This window comes from Oryx dammah, unplaced genomic scaffold (genome assembly GCF_014754425.2).
Source record: "Oryx dammah isolate SB20612 unplaced genomic scaffold, SCBI_Odam_1.1 HiC_scaffold_26, whole genome shotgun sequence".
Taxonomy (NCBI): domain Eukaryota; kingdom Metazoa; phylum Chordata; class Mammalia; order Artiodactyla; family Bovidae; genus Oryx; species Oryx dammah.
The window spans coordinates 79364454-79390649 of record NW_024070210.1 but is presented as its reverse complement, the minus strand read 5'-3'; the positions used below and the strand labels follow the sequence as shown (position 1 = coordinate 79390649).

The window sequence follows — 26196 nt, the reverse complement described above, 5'->3', positions numbered from 1 at the left end:
TATGGTTTATAGTTTATGGAAAAGGATATTTATTTATCTCACGCTTATATTTGGGCAAAACATGGTCTCTACCTGACTGAGATGGAGAAGTGATGCCCACTGGTCGAGGTGTGTTTAACCTGCAAGGAAGAAAAAAAACAAAAGCAGTTCTAATCCCTGTAAGCAGAACTTGGTGCCACCTTAGAGGATCAATCACACCATTTATTTATAAAAATAATAGCCTCCTCTCTGAGCACAGTAGAAGCAAGTTTTCCATATGGGTCTCCTTGGCTCTCCAATTCCCTAAATGAAATCTTCTCCACTTCTCTACTCCCAGTAATAGAAGTCCTTTCATCCTTCCCTTAGTGCCTTACCAGATACTCTCAACTTTACGTATATCTATCCACCCATTTACACATCCACCATTCCCTCACTCCCTCCATCCCATCTTCCATCTATCCACAAGCATTTATTTAGTGCTCATGTATCTTAGACCCTGAGGTTACAAAAATAACTAGCACGTGGTTTCTATTTTTGAGAGGCTTACTGGGAGAGACAATAAAAAAGCAACGTTAAATGTTATAATGTGTGTATTAGAAGTACAGAGTATGTAAAACATTAGACTTTAGCTTCTGTGAGTCAACGGCTATGTTTTCTTAATCCATCAATACAGAGCTGATATTAAAAATCTTTAACGATTGGTAGGGTACAGACATTTATAATTAGAAAAATTGGTGATGTACACCCAACACCTAACACAGTACATCACAAACAATAGGCAATTAATGAATATTTACTGAATAAATGAATAATAGAACATCTAACTCTGCCTAATAGTCTTGACAGAGGAAATGACACATGAGTTGAATTTTGAAGGATGAGTAGAATTTCATAAGATGACAGTTAAGGGTGAGCACTGCATTCAAGATTTTACATCAGTGCTTTTCAGTGAGTAACTCTTTCATGGAGAAGTGAAAGATAAATTCATAAACCATTTCCTCCATCTCAGAGCCCACATAAGAGTTAGAGCCAAGTGTCAAGAAAGGATAGATACTTTCAAAGAGGGAAGCTATGGCGCCTGATAAAACTGACCTGCTTCCTTGGTACCAACTTGGAGATTCCTGTAGGTGAAAAAAATGGGGGTGAAGGAAGCTTTAGCTCAAGAGTCCCCATCAATGGATCTTACTTGTCAGATAACTAAGCTGCAATGTCTTCTAGTTGTGGTTACTAAGATTTCCAATAGAAGAAAACAGCTGCAGTGTTTCCTTAAAAACACTTAGCTTTGGGAGAAGAAAATTTTAGTCTCTCTTCACAAAAACACATTGGGAATCCTGAAGACTGATATACATGGGGAAATATAGAGACTCTATGGAGAGAGAAAGGAAAATATAAGAGTAAGATCAAAAGGAACGTTATACAAACACAAAAAACAATCTTGGGAAGAGAGAAATGTCTAGGAAATAGAGTTTGATGGAAAAGAAGGGTCCTGAGGTGCCTTGGGATTCTTAAAGAGAAATTTTAAGTTACAACAGATAACTCTTCTGTAAAAGAGCTTCCCCATGTGCCACGTCATGATTCACTGATGTTCGAGAATGGGTTGCTGCTGCTGCTAAGTCGCTTCAGTTGTGTCCGACTCTGTGCGACCCCATAGACGGCAGCCCACCAGGCTCCCCCGTCCCTGGGATTCTCCAGGCAAGAATACTGGAGTGGGTTGCCATTTCCTTCTTCAGTGCATGAAAGTGAAAAGTGAAAGTGAAGTCGCTCAGTCATGTCCAACTCCCAGTGACCCCATGGACTGCAGCCTACCAGGCTCCTCCATCCATGGGATTTTCCAGGCAAGAGTACTGGAGAGGGTTGCCATTGCCTTCTCCTCGAGAATGGGTTACCACTGTGCTAAATTTTGTCCTCTCATCCCTTCAAGGTCTTCTGTGGCCTTATCCATTTACTACAGTATGTTTATTTTACAAACATTATCAATTAATTCCTGCCATGGAAAACTATTCTATTCAGTCAGCTAGACAGATGGGCAAAATAGAGGAGAAAATAATAGCATGGAAAATCTATTTTATTCACCTTCACAATGGCTTGAAATTTCTTCAGTTCTCCATTCTCTTTCCTTAAGACTGACAGCTCTCTAGGCAAAAGATGGAAACGGTGAGCTTCAGCAGGTCAGTGGGATAAAAAAAATTTGATTTTTATTATTATCAAATCTAGTTAATGCTTCCAGAGAGATGTTTGCCACTATACAAGATAATTCTGACAAAGACCTAGTGATTCAGGTCAGCAACGGCAGGGTTTTGGTGGTGAGAAGAATCAGGTGGAGAAAATAAGCATCAGTTGGTATGGTTTCAGAGGCTTTTACACAGAATTGCATCTCTTCTGCACGTGCACCCCTGGCCTGAAGATGTCTGAACATTTCTGTCAGGGATTCCATCTTTTAGCTTAAGACTTCCAAAACACATCCTCCTACAGGTAACATTTTAAATGCTATCTCCCATCATTATTACTGTGAAAAAGCCATGTCTGATTTCTCTGAAGAAGCAGTTTTTGACAGATGGAAGTAAAAGAGGAAAGCTATAAAGTAAAGAGGGAAGAAAGAGAATAAGGAAATGGAGAGTGAGGGAACAAAATTCTGTACTGAACTTATCCGAGACAAACATAAACACACATGAAGCAATGTTCAGGCTTTGGAACCATAAAGATATAAAGGCTCTAGCTTCTCTGGAAAGGGCTCCTGGACGATCTGATTTGTCACTTACTTGTCCTGGTTGGTCAGTGTTTGCTGTGACTCCTGCATGGCTGCTTCTAACTTAGTAATTCTGTGCTTATAAAAGGCGATGAGGAGATCTGTTTGTTTCTTCTGGAAACTCCACACCTACTAGGGGAAAACAGGCCTTTGACATACAACCCCATAACTCCTTTCCCCTTACTTCCAGTAACAAACAGAAATTCTTCAATTCATACTCTATTACTGATTGTTTTCTTCTGGAGCATCTGACCTAATTCGCGATTCCCCAAAACTAGGGAAAGCCAAAGCTTTACATTTCCAGAATAACACCTTCCTAATATCTTAATGAGAATACTGACACAGATAAGCCCTTTTAAAATATAACCATTCATCATGAGCAAGAAGGGTGACAACCAACAACAAAAAAAGTTTCCAAGTTTAGAATTGGTTTAGAATTGGTTCTGACCTTACTTGTTTACAATTACTTTGGACTCAGCTTCCACATTCCTAGATACTGCAGAGCACTGGTAACCAATTTATTTTCCCTAAGATACACAGAGATACTTCCAGGCTGTTTATACTGCTACAGTAGAGGGCAAAGAGACACAGACGGAGATGACTTTTCCTGAATATTATTTCTGGGCATGGGCAAATAATTTTATCTTTTGTTTTCATTCACCATTTGATGTACTGATGTGCCCATCATGGGATTACTGAATCAGATCAAAAGTTAATATTTAGAAAGCGTTTTAGCTTTGTCAGGCTGTACTTTTGAATACACAGCAGTATTTATGTCTCATCTGTTTCCTACCTATTCAAGCCATAAACCCTTTGTCTGAGGTCCTTCCTAGATCTGGTACTTTTGCCATAAACTTTTCATTCTCGTCTAATTTGCAAGTTGCTTTTGCCACCTTACTAAAGAATTCTACTTCCGAATCTATACAGTCTCCAGACTCTTAATTTTCTACTCAAAAACAAACTAATTCTATATAGACAAGAACTCACTGTAGTCTATTTTTTAAATTGTTCTTATTTCCAATAAAAGTAAAAACATATTCAGTTTAGAAAATTTGAACAATGCAGAAGCAGAAAAAGAGGCACTCACTCCTGAGAGTTATCTAAAATGGCAAAGGATTAGGAAGAAATGGATATTACAGGTAGATATAATATATAGCCAAAAGACAGTACCCCAAACATCCTAACCTACTCTTGGGATCAGTTTGTGATAAAATTGTTAGTATCAGGCTGGGGCCAAGAAAGCCCAGATCTTTCCCTAGGTGGGTTACTCCTCTACTAGTCCTGTGTAGAGGGGGAACAGACCCTCCCCTACTGTGGAATTCCAGGGAACAAGACTAGACTATTGGAGGAACCTTTTGCCTAGGGCTAAGTAGGCCTGCTTCACATACTTACCCCAAAAAACTAACACCCAAACCTCAGATCTGACCATTCTAAGAGGAAGAAAGATCAATCAGTAAACAACCATCAGCAAAAAGAATTAGAGAAAAAAACAAGTGATTTTTCCCAAAGCTAGAGTACAAATGTTTGATCTATTTCAAATATATCTACTAAAGGAGATTCTAAACTCAGTAATGAATCTCAGTATTTTACAAATCTCAAATGTGAGCAAATTCATTATTCTGTCTCATTCAAATCCTTCAGCCTCATAAAAAGGTTATAGATTCTTTAGGACAAGTTTTGCCTACTTGTTTTTAGTTGGGATAATTTTATTCATATAATAACAGAGCAGATAGTAACAAAAGTAGTTCTGTTGAAAACATTAAACATTGTATAATGCCAAGTGTTAAATATTGTTTATTTCATTGGAACAATGCATGGAACTACCTACTTTAATACTCAGACTCCTTTCCTGTATCTTCATATTAGGACCAGGTAAAGGCATCATGCTCTTCATGCTCTGGATTCCCACTCCTTTTAGAATTGATAACATGGGACATAATTTTTATTTTGTTTACTGTAGAGTATTTTTAAAATTTCAGTTCTGAATTAGATGCAGTTAATGCCAAGAGGCTGGAAAAAGTAAGGAAGAAACCACTGAAAGATACTGAGAGAGTCACCATACAGAAGTAAAGGGGAGCTCAATGGTTTCTTAAGATAAGACATATGATCCAATGTGGGTATGCATATTATTGCCTTAATTGAAAAGGGGGTTTTCATCTCATAAAATATATTTTGGAAATGAATATTAGCTTGATCAGCTTTTTTTCTGTGTGTGTGCTAAAGAATGGTTTTCCTAATTTTTACTTTTAAATGTCATTTTTTTTAGTTGAAGATTTATATTCCCATGTAATTTTAATGCTTTGAATATTTGTAGAAGAGTTGCTAAGTTTAAAAAATTTACTTTAAAAGCATTGGTAGGGCCTTCCCTGCTGATCCAGTGGCTAAGACTTCACGTTTCCAATGCAAGGGGCCCAGGTTCAATCCCCAGTGAGGGAACTAGATTTCACATGCCACAACTGAGTTTGCATGTCACAGCGAAGATCAAAGATCCAAAGAGCCACAACTAAGACTGGGCTGAGCCAAATAAAGAAATTTAGCTCAGCTGGTAAAGAATCCACCTGCAATGTGGGAGACCCTGGTTCGATTCCTGGGTTGAGAAGATCTGCTGGAGAAGGGATAGGCTACCCACTCCAGTATTCTTGGGCTTCCCTGCTGACTCAGCTGGTAAAGAATTTGCCCGTAATGCAGGAGACCCGGGTTCGAACCCTGAGTTGGGAAGATCCCCTAGAGAAGGGAGTGGCTACCCACTCCAATATTTTGGCAAGGAGAATCCCATGGACTATGTAGTCCATGGGGTTGCAAAGGATCAAACATGACTGAGCAACTTTCACTTTCATATTTTAAAAAATTGGTAAATTCACTATCTCTCTTAGGTACTCAAAATTTATTAGTTTCCTTTATCTATCTTTGGTGAAATTGACTCCTTTGTTCCTTAATATCTACAGGTCTTAGCTGTTGTTTTTGTTGTTGTTGTTTTTTGGCCATGCCATGTGGCATGTTAGACCATAGTTCCCCCTGCAGTATAAGCTCAGAATCTTAACCAACAGACCACCAGGGAATTCCCATAATTTTGAATTATATCTTAAGGTAATCATATAGTTGAGAAATGTAAATTTCTCCTTTCCAAGTATTCAGCTAAAAACAATGAGAAGACAGAATTAAAATATCAGCATCTTGCAACTCAGTGAACTAATGGATCAATGTGAAAGTTCATCAATTTCTACCATCACACAAAATGAGAAACAGAAAATCATTACATACCTCTCGGTAGAACACAGCACTGTTGTAAGTAGTCTTGTCTCATCCCCTCCCCTCAACTTAAATGATTCTGATTAAGCCTAAATAACTATTAACTTAGAGAAAATATAGAGCATAAACAAGCATATTAAATGACTCCAGGCAGATACAGTGTGCAAAATCCATGCTATGAACAGCCTTACCACACAAAAGACCATTTTCTTCAACAATAGTAAAGAAGAAAGGAGAGGAAACTTACAGTTTAAAATAACCTTAAGAGACAAAATAGTCAACTCAGTTATATAGAATTTATTGAAACCAATTAAAAGTTTTAAAATAATTATAAGACACTGAGGTAAACTTCCAAACTCATTCTATGAGGCCACCATCACCCTAATACCAAAACCTGACAAAGATGCCACAAGAAAAGAAAACTACACGCCAATATCACTGATGAACATAGATGCAAAAATCCTTAACAAAATTCTAGCAAACAGAATCCAACAACATATTAAAAAGATCATACATCATGACCAAGTGGGCTTTATCCCAGAGATGCAAGGATTCTTCAATATCCACAAATCAATCAATGTGATACACCACACTAACAAACTGAAAAATAAAAACCATATGGTTATCTCAATAGATGCAGAGAAAACCTTTGACAAAATTCAACATCCATTTATGATAAAAACTCTCCAGAAAGCAGGAATAGAAGGAACATACTTCAACATAATAAAAGCTATATATGACAAACCCACAGCAAACATGATCCTCAATGGTGAAAAATTGAAAGCATTTCCCCTAAAGTAAAAAACAAGACAAGGGTGCCCACTCTCACCACTACTATTCAACATAGTTTTGCAAGTTTTGGCCACAGCAATCAGAGCAGAAAAAGAAATCAAAGGAATCCAGATTGGAAAAGAAGAAGTAAAATTCTCACTGTTTGCAGATGACATGATCCTCTACATAGAAAACCCTAAAGACTCCACCAGAAAAGTACTAGAGCTAATCAATGAATATAGTAAAGTTGCAGGATATAAAATCAACACACAGAAATCCCTTGCATTCCTATACACTAACAATGAGAAAACAGAAAGAGAAATTAAGGAAACAATTCCATTCACCATTTCAACAAAAATAATAAAATACTTAGGAATATATCTACCTAAAGATATATACTTCCCTGGTGGCTTAGACGGTAAAGCGTCTGTCTACAATGCGGGAGACCTGGGTTCAATCCCTGGGTCGGGAAGATCCCCTGGAGAAGGAAATGGCAATCCACTGCAGTACTATTGCTTGGAAAATCCCATGGACAGAGGAGCATGGTAGGCTACAGTCCATGGGGTCGCAAAGAGTTGGACACGACTGAGCGACTTCACACACACAAAGAAACAAAAGACCTATATATAGAAAACTATAAAACACTGAGCAAATTCCACAAAAAGAAAAAAAAAAATTAAAAAAAAAAAAACAACACTGGTGAAAGAAATCAAAGAGGACACAAACAGATGGAGAAATAGAACATGTTCATGGATTGGAAGAATCAATATAGTGAAAATGAGTATACTACCCAAAGCAATCTATAGATTCAATGCACTCCCTATCAAGCTACCAATGGTATTTTTCAGAAAACTAGAACAAATAATTTCACAATTTGTATGGAAATACAAAAAACCTCGAATAGCCAAAGCAATCTTGAGAAAGAAGAATGGAACTGGAGGAATCAACCTGCCTGACTTCAGGCTCTACTACAAAGCAACAGTCATCAAGACAGTATGGTACTGGCCCAAAGACAGAAATATAGATCAATGGAACAAAAGAGAAAGCCCAGAGATAAATCCACACACCTATGGACACCTTATCTTTGACAAAGGAGGCAAGAATATACAATTGAGAAAAGACAATCTCTTTAACAAGTGGTGCTGGGAAAACTGGTCAGCCACTTGTAAAAGAATGAAACTAGATCACTTTCTAATACCATACACAAAAATAAACTTAAAATGGATTAAAGATCTAAACGTAAGACCGGAAACTATAAAACTCCCAGAGGAAAACATAGGCAAAACACTCTCCGACATAAACCACAGCAAGATCCTCTATGACCCACCTCCCAGAATATTGGAAATAAAAGCAAAAATAAACAAATGGGACCTAATTAAAATTAAAAGCTTCGGTACAACAAAGGAAACTATAAGCAAGTTGAAAAGACAGCTTTCAGAATGGAATAAAATAATAGCAAACGAAGCAATGGACAAATAATTAATCTCAAAAATATACAAGCAACTCCTGCAGCTCAATTCCAGAAAAATAAATGACCCAATCAAACAGTGGGCAAAAGAACTGAACAGACATTTCTCCAAAGAAGACATACAGATGGCTAACAAACATATGAAAAGATGTTCAATTTCACTCATTATCAGAGAAATGCAAATCAAAACCACAATGAGGTACCATTTCATGCCAATCAGAATGGCTGCTATCAAGTCTACAAGCAATAAATGCTGGAGAGGGTGTGGAGAAAAGGGAACCCTCTTACACTGTTGGTGGGAATGCAAACTAGTACAGCCACTGTGGAGAACGGTGTGGAGATTCCTTAAAAAACTGGAAATAGAACTACCATATGACCCAGCAATCCCACTGCTGGGCATACACACCAAGGAAACCAGAATTGAAAAAGACACAGGTACCCCAGTGTTCATTGCAGCACTGTTTATAATAGCCAGGACATGGAAGCAACCTAGATGTCCAATCAGCAGACGAATGGATAAGAAAGCTGTGGTACATATACACAATGGAGTATTACTCAGCCATTAAAAAGAATACATTTGAATCAGTTCTAATGAGGTGGATGAAACTGGAGCCTATTATACAGAGTGAAATAACCAGAAAGAAAAAAAAATAATACAGTATACTAACACATATATATGGAATTTAGAAAGATGGTAACGATAACCCTATATGCAAGACAGCAAAAGAGACACAGATGTATAGAACAGTCTTTTGGACTCTGTGGGAGAGGGCAAGGGTGGGATAATTTGGGAGAATGGCATTAAAACATGTATATTATATGTGAAACAAATCGCCAGTCCAGGTTTGATGCATGATACAGGGTCCTCGGGGCTGGTGCACTGGGATGACCCAGAGGGATGGGATGGGGAGGGAGATGGGAGGGGGGTTCAGGATGGGGAACACATGTACACCCGTGGCAGATTCATGTCAATGTATGGCAAAACCAATACAATATTATAAAGTAAAAAATAAATAAATAAATAAAACTGGAAAAAATAATAATTATGAGACACTGAGGAAACTGAATATTAACTGATTAATGGATATTAGGAAATTATTTTATCATGACGTGGTTATATTTAAGAAAAGAGTACCTATCTTTTAGAGACAAGCTCTGAAATATTTACAAATTGAAATGATATGATATCTGATTTTGGCTTCAAAATAATCTAGATGGGGTGGCAGGAAATGGGGTGGTCCAGAAAAAGGAAGACTGGCCATGAGCTAAGAATTGGTGAAGCAGGGTGATGGATACAAGGAACAGGAAATACTAAGAGGGATAATATCAACTCTTGTACTTTTGTAGCTTTTCACCATATTGTACAAGAGACATTCAGAAGTATGAATCAATAACTAAAACAAAAGGTGATATGAAAAACAGAAGTATGTATAAAGTATAGAAATAATAATTAAGAGGTGATTTTAGTGTGGAAGTCAAGCGTTCCAGGCACAGAGATACAAAACTGTTATACACAACATGGTGTATAAAAGAACTGCAAAGAACTAAACCTACCCTATAGGTTAGGTAATAAATAACCTACATAAGAACTTATGTGGTACATAAAATGTTAAGTGGTAGCTGTGGATGACATTGGAGAGAGAAGATTTGGAGGAACCAGATCTTAAGGGAACTAGGTGTCACTCTGAAGAGTCGGAAACAGGTGATAGGAAACCATCAAAGGGTTTTGAAAAGGCAGTTACATGTTCAGATTTGTAACTACAAGAGTAATTATGATGCTCAAAGAAATTTGTGCAAAAAAATTTTTTTTCTAAATGTTTCCTTATCAAAAGCAGGGGACTTCCCTGGTAGTCAAGTGGTTAAGACTCCATGCTTCCATTTCAAGGGGCATGAGCTCCATCCCTGGTTGATGAACTAAGATTCCACAGGCTGTGCAGCGCGGTCAGAAAGTGTTGGGTTGAACAGTTTGTAATCAAAGCAATATTATCTCTTACATTGGGGCTTAAGTTCTTCAACCTGCTCAGTAGTGACAAAGAACTCAACTATACTGTTTCAGAAGTCTTATATAGTGACAGATAAACTCTTTCTTTTCAGGTAAAATAATCTTCGACTAAACAAAATCTTTCTTCAAAGGCATCATTGATTATCTCAGTTGTTCAATGTTTAAATTCAAGTGAGGGATGGAAAACTGGTCTGGTCTATTGATGAGATCGGGTCTTGACTTGATTTTATTCAAACGACTTGTATGGTAGTTATTTATGTATGTTAGCAAAACATATGACTTCAAAGTCAGGCAACTATCGATCAGATCTTTTTTGTATAGTTCTTTTGTGTATTGTTGCCACCTCCTTTTAACATCTTTTTCTGTTGGGTCCATACCATTTCTGTCCTTTATTGTGCCCATCTTTGCATGAAATGTTCCCTTGATATCTCTAGTTTTCTTGAAGAGATCTCTGTCTTTCCCATTCTATTGTTTTTCTCTATTTCTTTGCATTGATCACTGAGGAAGGCTTTCTTACCTCTCCTTGCTATTCTTTGGAACTCTGCATTCAAATGAGTATATCTTTCCTTTCCTCCTTTGCCTTTTGCTAGAATATGGTCCTGCCCATTTGTTTACAGACTGCCTATGGCTGCTTCTATGCTATAACAGCAGAGTTGAGTAGCTGCAAAAGAGACTGCATGGCCTGCAAAGCCTAAATAATTACTGACCTTTCAAGAAATATTTGTCTATCCAAACACTAAAATAATAAGTCTTTTTCTGTATTTTCATTTATGCCTTTTGCTCTGAATTTGTCTTTCTTTGTGAATTTACATCTTTTCCTCTTCTTCTCTCAATATCTTCTCTCTCTTTATTTCCTGTTTTACTGATACCCCATCTTATCTGTTCTTCCTATTTGAATTTACTTGATGAACATGAGTTTGAGTGAACTCCGGGAGTTGGTGATGGACAGGTAGGCCTGGCGTGCTGCGATTCATGGGGTTGCAAAGAGTCGGACAAGACTGAGCGACTGAACTGAACTGAACTGACTGAATGAACATTTATTTTCTTTTTTTTTTTAATAATCTGTATTTAATTTTGACTGTGCTGGGTCTTCCTTGTTGCAAAGGCTTTTCTCTAGTTGCAGCCAGTGGTGGCTACTCTGTAGGTGCAAAGAGCAGGCTTCAGTAGTTGTGGCTCAGTAGTTGTGGTTCCCAGGCTCTAGAACAAAAGCTCAATGGTTGTGGCGCACAGGCTTAGTTGCTCCTCAGCATGTGGGATGTTCCTGGACCAGGGATTGAACCCAAGTCTCCTTCATTGGCAGGCAGATTCTTTACCACTGAGCCACCAGGGAAGCCCTATTTTATTTCTTAATTTTAGAGTGGAAAGCGCCCAACAAAATGGAAGAAAATGTTTGCAAATAGTATATCTGGATAAGGACTTGTACCTAGAATATATAAAGAACTCTTACAACTAATAGTAAAAAGACAATCTTTAAAAAAAATGGGCAAGGGCAAAGTATCTGAATAGACATCACTTTAAAGATGACAAATAAACAGCCAATAAATACACAAGAAGATGCTCAACATCATTAATCATCAGTTCAGTCAGTCAGTTCAGTCGCTCAGTTGTGTCCGACTCTTTGCGACCCCATGAATCACACATCAGGCCTCCCTGTCCATCACCAACTCCCAGAGTTCACCCAAACTCATGTGCACTGAGTCGGTGATGCCATCCAGCCATCTCATCCTCTGTCATCCCCTTCTCCTCCTGCCCCCAATCCCTCCCAGCATCAAAGTCTTTTCCAATGAGTCAACACTTCGCATGAGGTGGCCAAAGTACTACAGTTTCAGCTTTAGCATCAGTCCTTCCAAAGAAATCCCAGGGCTGATCTCCTTCAGAATGGACTGGTTGGATCTCCTTGCAGTCCAAGGGACTCTCAAGAGTCTTCTCCAGCACCACAGTTCAAAAGCATCAATCCTAAATGCAAATCAAAACCACACCAAGGTACAAGTTCATACCACTAAGATGATTATAATAAAAAAAGACAGATAAAACAAATATTGATTAGAATATGGAGATCAAAATCCTTACACACTGCTGGTAAAAATGTAAAATAGGCAAGCACTTGGGAAAAGTCTGGCAGTTTCAAAAGTTAAATACAGAACTACCATTTGACTCAGTGATTTAATTCCTATGTATATATCCAAGAGATATGAATATATATGTCCACACAAAAACTTGTACACATATGTTCATCGTGGCATTACTCACAATAATCAAAAGGTGGAAACAACTTAAATGTCCCTTAACTGATGAATGAATACATGAAATGTGTATCCATCTATATTATTACTTGGTCATGGAAAGGAATGAAATACTAATGAAGTTATAATATTTTTACATGGATGAACCTTGAACACATTATGCTACGAGAAAGCAGAGCAGAATTCAGACAATAACAAATACATTATAAAATGTCAGAGACTTCCAATGAAAAATAAAGCAGGATAAGTACACTTGGGGCTGCTACTTGAGATGAGTCAGTAAAAGTCTGACTGAGGAAAGAAAATGTGAGCAAAAGACAATCTAGACATTACTTGGATCAGTTATTCAACTTTACAGATTAAGAAAACACATTTTCAGACATTGCTGACTTTACCAAACTGGCACTTCACTAAAGTGATGATTAACTGACCTTTTCCATGTATTTTATCTTGATTACTTGACCATGTGTAATTGGTCCCATGATTAGGTAGGTTAGAATTCAGACTACATATAATTTCTCTACTGATCATTAACTAATTCTTTGTTTAGTTATTAACCAAAGCTCTGCTCTTTCTCTTGTTCATGTGACCTTGTTTACATTTCTGCTTGAGTCTCAGCTGGATTTTATCTCCTCATAATGTTAAATAGTATCTCAAATATGATGGTTCACCCAAGCAGCTAAAATAGGATGCCGTGAAAGCCCTCATTTCCCTTCCTCCATCTCCAGAGTCAGGACTGATGACCTCAAAGGGGAGACATCGAAGAAAAATGAAATCTACTCTCTTCAGCCAAACATGACAAAGGACCATCTTCATGTTTAATAAAAGAATAACTCAAACTAATGAGAAGAATAGAGAAGAAAAATAGCGATAAAATCTCAAGAAACATGCCCAGATAAAAATCCCATGAGGCCATGAAATGATCTTGGTGGAGAACTAAAGAGTGAAAGTGAAAAACCGAGATTTTTACAATTTGGGAACTCTCTCAAATCTGTCCTGTCTCCTCTTCACCTCCTTCCACAACTCGATTGCTCCTGACAGAGTCAATAACATGACAACATATCATGCATCAGGAAAAGAAAAATATCTTCTAAAGTTCAGACAACTAATTATAAATACTAAATTAAGAATTAAATATATAAGCATTACTAAGAAAGGTTATTGAAAAATAAGAATAGAGAACAAGAAATCTCCTCTTGAACTTAGGTCTATAAGCAAAACTTTGAAAGCCAGGCTGCTTAGTCCACTACAGGGTCAGATCTATATATTCAAAGCAAATTTTAGAAGATTCACTAAATCTGCACAGAAGGATAATGAAGATGCCTAGAAGCATCTTTATCCTCAAAAATGACTTAATAGAACTAGTAACTACAAGATTCAGCTACATAGTGGTTTTTACAACCTATCACAGATTCTGGGTCAGTAAAAAGTTAATTGTTGAGATTTGTATTATCAGGGAAGAAAGCAAATAGGGCAGCCAATTTTCTCCCCATTGTATACAAATGTACAAATGCAGTTTAAAGAGAACCTTTGGAAAAGAAATAAGATGCAGTTATAACTTGCCTGGAAAATCAGACTGTCTTCACTGTTATTTCTCATACCTGAGAGATGTGACTAAAATACTGCAAAGCTGTCTCCACAGGGTTTTTGAAGTACATCTTCTCCTGAGGTTTCAGCTATGAAGAGAATAAGACACATCACAACGGAATGAAATAAAATACCGGCAAATATGGTTAAAGATGTACCACCCTTTCTAAAGCACCAGATAGAATTTCACTGTGCTAGGTAAGAGTGTGATCACTACTGAACCAGATGTTGACTGTATGTCTTAATCCTCCTTACCTCACGCTTCTGTGGCAGTAGCCACAAACCCACAAATAATTCTTCTCTTGTTTACCTCCTTTTCCCCCTCAATTGTTATCTACGCATTTTGTTTCTTTTTTGGGGCTGCATGGTGTGGCTTGGTGATCTTAGTTTCCTGACCAAGGATTGAACCCAGGTCTGCAGTGAAACAACTGAGTCCTAACCACTGAACCGACAGGGAATTCCCCCCAACTTTCAGTTCATAGTCACTGTATTCTTTGTATACTTTCTATATACCAGGAAACAGGATAAGATCGTGACAGAGAAGGAAAAACTTACATTATCAGAAAGAGCCAGATACTTGCAGGCAGTTCCACAAACAGCACATTTTTCTAGGGAAGAAAGGGAAAAAAATGTTTGGTTCTCATGGGCGTGAAGTAAGATTCTCCCAAAGTATCTGGTAACAGTCAAGTTGGCTAGCTAATGAAAAGAGGCTCTTATTGAATTCAGAATGTCACTGTGCTAAAGAAGGACCTCAACTTGAGCACCATGCCAGAAATCAGCATTTCCAAACTTGTATGTTGATGAGAAGTAAGGCTTTCACTCTGTACCTCTACCCATCTCCTTTTTAATAAATTCCCAATTTTCTTCTACAAATGAGGGACAGTTGCCTCCCAGCAGTCATTGAGGGATGTACATTTACTAGAGTCTAGAAAGAGTACCAATGATCTCAACTTTAAGTTATTATTTTTTTATTCCATCTCCCTGACAGTAGGCACCCATTGGGTACCTGAAGAAATTCTCCAATTATTCCTGCTCTGTTTGCACTCTGCTAGTATTCCTGGATATAATTTTGGAGCTCTCCTACCCTTATTATCTAATTAACTCAACACGAAAGATTTGAGAATTAAAATTCCTAATTTTCCTTTGAAGTTGAATTTTTAGTAGTGGTGCTGGTTATTGATTAAGATAAATGCCATGTCAGGAAAAAACATCATACGACTATGTATTTCACTGAGACAAACTGCTCCAAAGTAAGCTGCTGTTAGCATAGTAATAGCTTTGTCACATTAGCAGAGAACTTAAAAGGGTCATGAGATTCACACCTCAAAAAAGCTTCTCCAGAGGTGAGCTAACTTGACTCTTTTTCCTTGGGGATAAAGTTTTCCTGGTCTTCCTCCTGTATTATTGCCAGAATCAGCTAGCACATCCAAACCATTCTTCTATTTAAGAAAAAGACAAAACAAAGAACTCCCACAGCTCTCCATCACCTGCAGGATAAAGTTCAGGTTCTTTAGCCTGGTGATAGAACCTTCCATCATCTGGCCACTGCCTACCTCTCTAGCCTCATCTCTCACATTTCTCATCTTATTCTTTTATGTTCTACCAATCCCAACCATGTGTACTTCCCTGTACTAAGTTTTATGATGCTATATTCCTTTATACATGATGTTCTTTTAAACTAGAATGATCTTCCCTGCCTAATTCACTTGGCAGACTCCAATTTATTACTCAAAACTTTATCAAAGTGGCACTTCTTCCATGAAATTTTCCCTGATCAAAGCATCCTAAGTCCCTCTTCTGGACCTGCATACCCAGAACACATACATACAGAATACTACAATACATACCTTGTAAGTATTTTACCACTAAAAAAAAAAAAAAAAAAAGACATATCTTGAAGTCCCACTTCTAAGATTTAACAGTTACAATAACTTGGTCAAATCACCTCTTTGAATCAGCTCCCTACTTGTAAAGTGGGTCTACTAATAATTACCTCCTGGGGTTGTGTTAAGGATATATAAAATCAGTTCAGTCGCTCAGTCATGTCCAACTCTTTGCGACCCCATGAATTGCAGCATGCCAGGCCTCCCTGTCCATCACCAACTCCCTGAGTTCACTCAAACTCACATCCATCAGGTCAGTGATGCCATCCAGCTATCTCATCCTCTGTTGTCCCCTTCTCCACCTGCCCCTAATCCCACCCAGCATCAGAGTCTTTTCCAATGAGTCAACTCTTCGCATGAGGTGGCCAAAGTACTGGAGTTTCAGCTTTAGCATCAGTCCTTCCAAAGAACACCCAGGACTGATCTCCTTTAGAATGGACTGGTTGGATCTCCTTGCAGTCCAAGGGACTCTCAAGAGTCTTCTCCAACACCACAGTTCAAAAGCATCAATTCTTCGGCGCTCAGCCTTCTTCACAGTCCAACTCTCACATCCATACATGACCGCTGGAAAAACCATAGCCTTGACTAGACGGACCTTTGTTGGCAAAGTAATGTCTCTGCTTTTGAATATGTTCTCTAGGTTGGTCATAACTTTCCTTCCAACAAAATCAGGACACATGAAAACCACAAAGGTATTACCCATCACTATCATCATCATCAATATTTCTAAACAAATTAACTTGACAGACTATACCACTTTCCATTAGAAATGGCTCTTGTTATCAACCACTTTCCCAATTTCTAGTCATCATTTTTATTCTTCTCTCTTTTCTCTAGTCAGTCTGATAATTTTGTGGCTTTCCTTGTTACAGGCTTCAGAACATGAACAAGCACCTTTTGATGTTCAAATAATAGATATTCCATTTGCTAAATCATTCTTTGTTAATGGATTCCTCCAATTTTCATAATCAACAGTTTCCTATTATACTCACAGCACATTTGACCTCCTAAGTGATATTTATTCCAAGTTACACAGAGAAATGGCTAATCATTATTTCTAAGTTTAAAACATTTTTGCCTGAATCTGAAAACAGTTAAGTTACTCACCCGGAATCACACATTTTTTACAGAAAATATGGCCACAGTTGGTGACAAAGAAATGGGCCCCATCTTTTCGGAAACATTGGTTGCAGTGAAACCAATCCATTCTGCAGCAAAGAGAGAGAACAACTCTGGGCATAATATATTTACTATAACATAATTATAGCTGTTCCAAAATCTACTTAATAATGCTTGCTTAGCTTCTGCTAACTTATTGGAATACGGGCATATTTTTGTGGAGTATTTCAATTGGTTGTAAGAAAGTACATATATCTCTAAAGTGTAAAAAAGCAGACTGCAGAGTATGCAATGTCATTTTCTAAAAAGTATACATATTCAGAAAAGTAACAGGACAGTGATGATTTTTTTTTTGAATGGTGAGATTATGGATATTTGTGTGTATATGCTGTCTTTACACTGTTTTGTTTTCTAAGTTTTCTGTATTAATTCAGGTATTAATTTGTAATTAGAAAAAACAATCTTTTAAAAAAAAGAACCATCTTCTTATTTCCTAATAGTTTCTGGTGATACAGCAAGATGGAGCAAGGAGGAGATAGTGGACAAAATACAGATCATATATCAACCACTTGGGACACATTTTATCTAAGAGAAACATGGTTTTTGAATGATGTCTCAGCTTGTTTACATTTTCTTCTACTCCACAGAACCTCAGAATCATAGATCTAAAAGTGATCTTAAAAATCATTTAACATTTTGTCCAATCCCATCCTTTTTTAAAAGATGCATTTGAAAAAATAAAAATAAAAGATGCATTTGATATTCACTGAACAGCAAGATTTGAAATGAAGAAACTGACATTAAAAATACAGAACTGATACATACTGAGCTGTCATTAGTTCATATATTTAATGAATTTACGTTTAATTTCATGAATATACTACAAGAATGAAATAGGTTTGATTTTAATTTAAAATTAAATTGGGGGAGAAACCAAAAGAGAAGGTAAATTTTTCTCCCCACTTAAGTTTTTTCTTTAAAAACGTTTTAAAGTCGTTTATGGAGACATTTGCTCAAAGGATGTTGGCTAGTTTGCGCCACACTTTAACATTTTTGTCACACAAGGGCAAAATTCAAGACAAAAACACTGAATAAATGTTTCAATAGGGCTTCCCAGATGGCGCTACTGGTAAAGAATCCGACTGCCAATGCAGGATCTGTAAAGAGACACCGGTTCGATCCCTGGGTGGGGGAGATCCTCTGGAGGAGGGTATGACAAACCACTCCAGTATGCTTGCCTGGAGAATCCCTTGGACAGAGGAGCCCGGAGAGCTACAATCCATCCGGTCACAGTCAGACATGACTGAAGCGACTGAGCATGCAAACGTTTCAACGCAAAGACATTACACAGAGGCACGAGCTTCAGATTTCTATTTGCTGCTCACAGATACACTAACTTCTCCCAGAAGTGAGTCTAAAGAACTACTGGAAAGGTCCCAGTTATAATGCTCCCAGTTAGGCGGAGCAAGAAGAATTTTAATCAAATGGGTTGACCAAATGAACTCTTTCAAAGAAGAGCCGTTAACAGGGTTTGTGAGGGTAAGACTCGCCCTATTTCTAAGGGCGATGGAGATTTGGCAAAGGCTCAAATTTACCAGTAGCTCTTTTTAAACTATATTCCCTACCTGTTTGACCGCAGTGATCCCGGAAGGCCTCGGATCTCACGGAAATAAACCTGCTCTCAAGACGAGCTGGAAATGGCGGGAAAAAATAGAGCGAGTCTGGCGCCAGAGAGAGACAAGCAGCTGGGCGTGTCCCTCGACGGTGTGTGAGAGGCGTGGGCGGAGCCCGGGAGTGGGCGGGGCCCGGGAGTGGGCGGGGCCCGAGAGCCGAAAGTAGATTCCGGGAAAATCTACCTCATTTAAAATTGGGAAAAGATAAGAAATATGGTCGAATCCCATACGTGCTACTGTGGAAACAAAAAGGTGAAAACAAACCTAATAATATTCAAGTAGACGTAACACACTAGAAAAATGTGGTCACAAAGCTGATGAAATCTTTGACGTAATTTTTTTTCTTCTCTCTTTTTTCACTTTATTTTTAAGTGAAATAAAGAAAATAAATGCTTTTAAAGAACAGTGTAAACCAGAAATAGAAACGCTAAAAAGTAGTGTTGTATATTAAGTGAGAACTAACCAGTATCAAGGAAATTAAAAAAATTTTTTTCAGAAATAACGCTGAAAGGAGAACGGTTTTCCTAAAAAGAAAAAGAAAAACTTTCAAGAGAAAGAGATATAGAGAACAAGCAAAGAGATTTTACACACACATTTAACCCCGCAAGGAAAACCAGAGCAATGTATCAGAACAAATATTTAAAACAAAATTTTGAGAAAATTTTCCTGAATAAGAACTAAGTCTACATATTTATTGCAAAGGAGAAAACTGACCCAGAACAGTCAAAACCAAAACATTTTCTAGTAAAGTTATTAAATTATTAGTCTTTAAAGATAAGGGGAAAAAAGATAAGGAAAACCCCTTTGAGCATCCAGACAACAAATACTAGCCATTTATAAGGAAAAGAAGATTGGCATCAGACTTCTTTACAGAATCATTTTATGCTAGAAACAATGAAGATGCATTTCAAGGTTTTCAAAAAGAAAATATGATCCAATAATTTTATGGCTCTGTTCAGTTATAAAAGTAGCTGACCCCCCAAAAAATGTGAACATGAAATTATCTTGAGGAAGTCAACAAGTACTGAGTTGCAAACCTCTTGGTCTCAGAACTCTTTTAACTTTTAAGAAATAGTGAAAGGAATTCCCCAGTGGTCCAGTGGTGAGGACTCTGCGCTTCCACTGCTGGGGTATAGGTTTGATCCCTGGTTGGGGAAGTAAGATCCTCTATCCCACATTCTGTGGCAAAAATATATATATATATACTGAAGACTCCCTCCCTACCAAGTTTTGGTTTCTGTGGATTCTATCTGTCAATATTCACCATATTAGCAATTAAAACTGAAAGTTTAAAATATTTATTAATTTATTTGAAAACAACAATAATAAACCCATTAAGTGGTAATATAACCTGTGAAATATAACTATATGTTCCAAAATAAATACAATTTCGTGAGAAGAGTGGCATCACTTTTATTTTACCATTTTATAATCTCTTACTATCTGACCAGGCATCTAATGACGCCAGGGAGGCCTAGCGTGCTGCAGTCCATGGGATGGCAAAGAATCAGTCAGGATCCAGCGACTGAACAACACCACGATCTAACCTGGGCTTCCCAGGTAGCTAGCTCAGTGGTAAAGAATCTGCAGGAGATGCAGGAGATGTAGGTTCAGTCCCTGGTCAGAAAGATCCCCTGGAGAAGGAAATGGCAACCCACTCCAGTATTTGTTGTCTGGAAAAGTCCATGGAGAAAGGAACCTGGTGGGCTATACCCCGCGGGGTTGCAAAGCCTTGGACACAACTGAGCATGCATGTGTGCATACACACACACACACACACACACAATCTGACCTAATAGAAAGCAGCTGGATTCACACATGTACTTCTGCAATCACTCTTTTGCAGTATGCCGTTTTGGTTGAAGCATGTAAAGATCTGGACTCACTCAAGTATGTAGCTGGAAAAGAGAGTAGTATTTCCCTAGAGCCTATTGTTCAGTCTCTAAGTGCTGTCCAACTCTGCGAGCCCGTGGGTCTCAGCAAGCCAAGTCTCCCTGTCCTCTGCTATCTCCCGGAATTTGCCCAAGTTCATAGCCATTGAGTCAGTGATGCTATCCAGCCATCTCATTCTCTGCCGCCCTTTTCACCTTTTGCCTTCAATCTTTCCCAGCATCAGGATCTTTTCCAATGAGTCCGCTATTCACCGATTTAGATTTTGTTAATATTTTTCTTTGACACTACACCAAAATTTAAGAAGTGGGAGTTTGTTAAAAGCTAGCTGCACTATATCAATGAACTTGTCACGTTTTACATTTAGACCAAATTGGTCATTTGGAAAATACTAGTTCACTGAGTGATACACATTGACACATTTCATGAAACAATATTAAATATTGACACACTCATTTTATAATGTTTTAAAATCACCTTTGTTACTATCACTACCAATCTCACCAGAAAAATCTTTGAGTATTGGGAATTAGTCAAGCACACAGTTACAGATACAAGTTTCTTGAAATTTTTATTTTCATCTGAAAGTTTGAGTTTTACATTGACAATAAGTATTACACTAAGTCATCTGTTTTCCTTGAAGTGACAAACTCAAGTTGTATATTTTTGAGAAAAGTTCTACCAAATACCCAAATCTGAGTAAGTACAGTTTGTTAGTTGTTCTTTCAGGTTAAAAAGATGTTCCACTAAAAAATGGTTAGTTCAGCCCATAACTCAAACCATCGCATAGTTTTCCTAAATATTATCTTAATTCTGCTTACACATTCTGGGTCATAGAAAAAGGATAAAACTTTTAAAAACATTTTATGAAATGAACTTAGTAAACAAATGATAAAGACTGCACACATATACACAAGAAAACCATATAACAAATCTCACGTGTGAATATTGATTCAAAAATCTTAAATAAGATAGAAAATAGAGTGCATTTTAAAAAGTACAACCAAATGATGTTCATTACCAAAAAAAAGGATAATTCAATATTAAGAAATCTATTAGTGTAACTTATTATAGTAATATTTCTAAGAAGAAATGTCATATGCTTATCTCCACAGTTGCCAACAAAGCGTTTGTCAGAATTCATATCCATTTCTGATTTAAAATTTCAGTGAAGTAAGAGTCAATGGATATTTCCTTAACGGGATTAAAAGATGTGTGTGTGTGCATGTGTATGCAAAATCCAGTATGTTTTTTAAATGAGGAAACATTAGAGGCATTATTGCTAGTCAGGAATGAGCTACCACTAGCATTTTACATGGTATCAGAACACTAATTTAAAAGGATAAAAGTACCTCTTTTAGCAGATTATATCACTGTATGTTGAAAAATTCAAAAGAATCAATGGAGAAACTACTGTAAATAATAAGAAAATTTAGTAAAGTAACAAGTTATAAAATTAACAAAATGAAATACAATAACCTTTCCATATTCAAATAATAGCTAGGTAGAAGATGTAACAGATAACTATTTAAAATAGAAACAAAAAAGATTAATACCTAGGAATAGTATAACCATATATATGAAGAAATCTTTAAACCATTTATTGAAAAACATAAAAGTCATGGTGGATAAGAAGAGTCAACATCATAGTGATGTCAGTTCTCCCTAAGCTAATTATAAATTTAACAACATGGTCCAAAAAATGTTGCCTTTCTAGAATTAAACAAATTGATTATAAATTTCATATAGAAAATAGCCAAACAGACAAGAGCATCCAGGAACACCCTGAAAATCTTTTAGTGTCATGTCTGGGGGAAGCTAGCCACATCTAATATTAAAACATACTATAAAGTCTCTATAATTAAAAAATTGTGCTCTTGGTACATGGATAACATACAGACCAATAAAAAAGAATAGAAAGTCCTGAAACAAAACCATGTACATTTGAAATTATTATTTTGTGATAAAAGTGAGGAATTCAACAGGAATGGGGTGGGATTGAGGGGTTTTTTTGTTTTTGTTTTTATTTTGGCCCTGTTGCACCACCAGTGGGATGTGGGATCTTAATTCCCTGATCAGGGATGGAACCCATGCCCCTGGCAGTAGTGCAGGCTGAGTCCTAACCTCTGGACCCCCAGAAAATTCCCAGGATTGAGTTTTTTTTAAAAAGACTTGAGACAATTGGATAGCCATTTGGAAAAATATCAGACTGGGTCTGTATCTCACATTGTTCACCAAGATAAATTTCTTTTTTTTTTTTTAAATATGGAACACTTCACAAATTTGCGTGTCATCCTTGCGCAGGGACCATGCTAATCTTCTCCGTATTGTTCCAATTTTAGTATATGTGCTGCCGAAGCGAGCACTCCAAGATAAATTTCAAATCGATCAGAAATCTAAATGTAAACTGAAACATACAAGTACTGAAAGAAAACATGGCAACTACTCTTACAACTGAGGATTGAAGGAACTCTTGCTATGATCCAAAAGTCTAGAAGCAATAAAAGATTGATAAACTTGACAACATAAAAATAAAAGAACACCCTTTGGAGAAAGAGTCCAAAGTTTTCTCTCTCTCACATATACACAGAGAAAGCCCACTATAGATGAAGTGAAAACCTAAGTGACAAATTGTGACAACTTAAATCACAAAGGGTTAATAACTTTACTATACAAAGAACTTCTAAAAAGAGAAAACCAATGACAATAGAAAGTTGAGCAAAATGCATAAACAGTTCATAGAAAAAAATTTAATGGCCCTTGAACATATTAAAAGATATTCAACCTCACTTTTAGTGGGATAAGCAAACTCCAGCAAACTACCACTTTTCATCTATCAGACTGGCAGACCCAAGTATTTCATAACATATTCATTTGGCAAGGTTAGGGGGCAACGGACACTCATATATTGCTGGTGAGGATGCCAAATACAGCAACCACTCTGTAGTGAACATCACATTATCTAGGAAAGTTACAAATATATTTATCTTTAACCCAGCAATTCCATTTCTAGGATTCTGCCTCAAAGATGCACTGGCAAAAATATGAGATCACTTATGAACAAGGTTATTTTCTTGCATTAGTATTTATAATAGCAAATGTTTATCAATGACAAATCACAGTTGAGTATTATGCACATATAAAAAGAAATGAGAGGAACTTTGCTGGTGATCCAGTAGTTAAGACTCTGGGCTGCCAATGCAGGGGGCCTGGGTTCGATCCTTGGTCAGGGAACTAGATCCCACATGCCACAACTAAGACCCAGCACAGCCAAGTAAGTAAATAAATATTTTTTAAAAAAGAAAGAAAGGAGAGACATCCCTGGTTGGGCAGTGGATAAGAATCCACCTGCCAGTGGAGGGGACACATGTTCGATCCCTGGTCTGGGAAGATTCCACATGCTATGGAGCAACTGAGCCCATGCACCACAACTACTACTGAGCCTGTGTTCCAGAGCCTAAAAAGCACAACTACTGAGCCCACGTGCTGCAGCTACTGAATCTTGTGCACCTAGAGCCTGTACTCTGACACAACAGAAGCCACTGCAATGAGAAGCCCATGCACAACAACTAGAGAGTAGTCTCCATTCGCAGCAACTAGAGAAAGCCCAAGAAAAGCAACAAAGACCTAAGGCAGCCATAAATAAATAAAATAATTTTTTAAAGGAAGAATATTCAGCAATTTCCAGAATTTATTGCTAAATGAAAATAAAAGGTATAGGTTACATAATGTGCAATTCTTTGTTTTGGAAAGAGGACTGACCTAGCAGTCCAGAGCTTCTACTGCAGAGAGCACCAGTTCAATCCCTGGTTGGGGAACTAGGATCCCACGTGTTGTGGCCAAAATATGGCCAAAAGATGAGGGAGTATAGTTCAGTTGCTCAGTCATGTCCGACTCTTTGCGACCCCATGAATCGCAGCACGCCAGGCCTCCCTGTCCATCACTATCTCCTGGAGTTCACACAGACTCACGTCCATCGAGTCTGTGATGCCATCCAGCCATCTCATCCTGGGTCGTCCCCTTCTCCTTCTGCCCCCAGTCTCTCCCAGCATCAGAGTCTTTTCCAATGAGTCAACTCTTCGCATAAGGTGGCCAAAGTACTGGAGTTTCAGCTTTAGCATCATTCCTTCTAAAGAAATCCTAGGGTTGATCTCCTTCAGAATGGACTGGTTGGATCTCCTTGCAGTCCAAGGGACCCTCAAGAGTCTTTTCCAACACCACAGTTCAAAAGCATCAATTCTTCGGCACTCAGCCTTCTTCACAGTCCAACTCTCACATCCATACATGACGACTGGAAAAACCATAGCCTTGACTAGACAGACATTAGTTGGCAAAGTAATGTCTCTGCTTTTGAATATACTGTCTAGGTTGGTCATAACTCTTCTTCCAAGGAGTAAGCGTCTTTTAATTTCATGGCTGCAGTCACCATCTGCAGTGATTTTGGAGCCCAAAAAAATAAAGTCTGACACTGTTTCTACTGTTTCCCCATCTATTTCCCATGAAGTGATGGGACCAGATGCCACGATCTTCGTTTTCTGAATGTTGAGCTTTAAGCCAACTTTTTCATTCTCCTCTTTCACTTTCATCAAGAGGCTTTTTAGTTCCTCTTCACTTTCTGCCATAAGGGTGGTGTCATCTGCATATCTGAGGTTATTAATACTTCTCCCGGCAATCTGGACTCCAGCTTGTGTTTCTTCCAGTCCAGCGTTTCTCATGATGTACTCTGCATATAAGTTAAATAAGCAAGGGGACAATATACAGCTTTGACGTACTCCTTTTCCTATTTGGAACCAGTCTGTGTTCCATGTCCAGTTCTAACTGTTGTTTCCTGACCTGCATACAAATTTCTCAAGAGGCAGGTCAGGTGGTCTGGTATTCCTATCTCTTTCAGAATTTTCCACAGTTTATTGTCATCCACACAGTCAAAGGCTTTGGCATAGTCAATAAAGCAGAAATAGATGTTTTTCTGGAACTCTCTTGCTTTTTCTATGATCCAGCAGATGTTGGCAATTTGATCTCTGGTTCCTCTGCCTTTTTTAAAACCAGCTTGAACATCAGGAAGTTCACTGTTCACGTATTGCTGAAGCCTGGCTTGGAGAAGTTTGAGCATTACTTTACTAGCATGTGAGATGAGTGCAATTGTGTGGTAGTTTGAGCATTCTTTGGCATTGCCTTTCTTTGGAATTGGAATGAAAACTGACCTTTTCCAGTCCTGTGGCCACTGCTGAGTTTTCCAAATTTGCTGGCATATAGAGTGCAGCCCTTTCACAGCATCATCTTTCAGGATTTGAAACAGCTCAACTGGAATTCCATCACCTCCACTAGCTTTGTTCATAGTGATGCTTTCTGAGGCCCACTTGACTTCACATTCCAAGATGTCTGGCTCTAGATTAGTGATCATATCATCATGATTATCTGGGTCGTGAAGATGTTTTTTGTACAGTTCTTCCGTGTATTCTTGCCACCTCTTCTTAATATCTTCTGCTTCTGTTAGGTCCAGACCATTTCTGTCCTTTATCGAGCCCATCTTTGCATGAAATGTTCCCTTGGTATCTCTAATTTTCTTGAAGAGATCTCTAGTCTTTC

The 26196-nt window shown here is 37.8% G+C and overlaps 1 protein-coding gene and 1 non-coding gene across 2 annotated transcripts in view; both read right to left on the bottom strand.

Annotated features, from left to right (window-relative positions):
- RNF212B (ring finger protein 212B) overlaps positions 1-18754 on the bottom strand; it is a 32147-nt gene extending 13393 nt beyond the window's left edge. The window contains exons 1-8 of the mRNA XM_040227250.1: positions 18673-18754; positions 17036-17136; positions 14601-14653; positions 14060-14134; positions 2739-2854; positions 2053-2113; positions 1072-1100; positions 73-119 (exon numbers count right to left, since the gene is read on the bottom strand). Of these exons, the coding sequence (XP_040083184.1) occupies positions 73-119; positions 1072-1100; positions 2053-2113; positions 2739-2854; positions 14060-14134; positions 14601-14653; positions 17036-17135 (481 nt within the window). The 5' untranslated portion in view covers position 17136; positions 18673-18754. The remainder of the gene's footprint in view (positions 1-72; positions 120-1071; positions 1101-2052; positions 2114-2738; positions 2855-14059; positions 14135-14600; positions 14654-17035; positions 17137-18672) is intronic.
- A 4115-nt stretch (positions 18755-22869) lies between these two features.
- LOC120853817 lies at positions 22870-22976 on the bottom strand. Its single transcript, XR_005718869.1, has one exon. It is a non-coding gene; the product is annotated as a U6 spliceosomal RNA (small nuclear RNA).
- Between the last annotated feature and the right edge of the window lie 3220 nt (positions 22977-26196).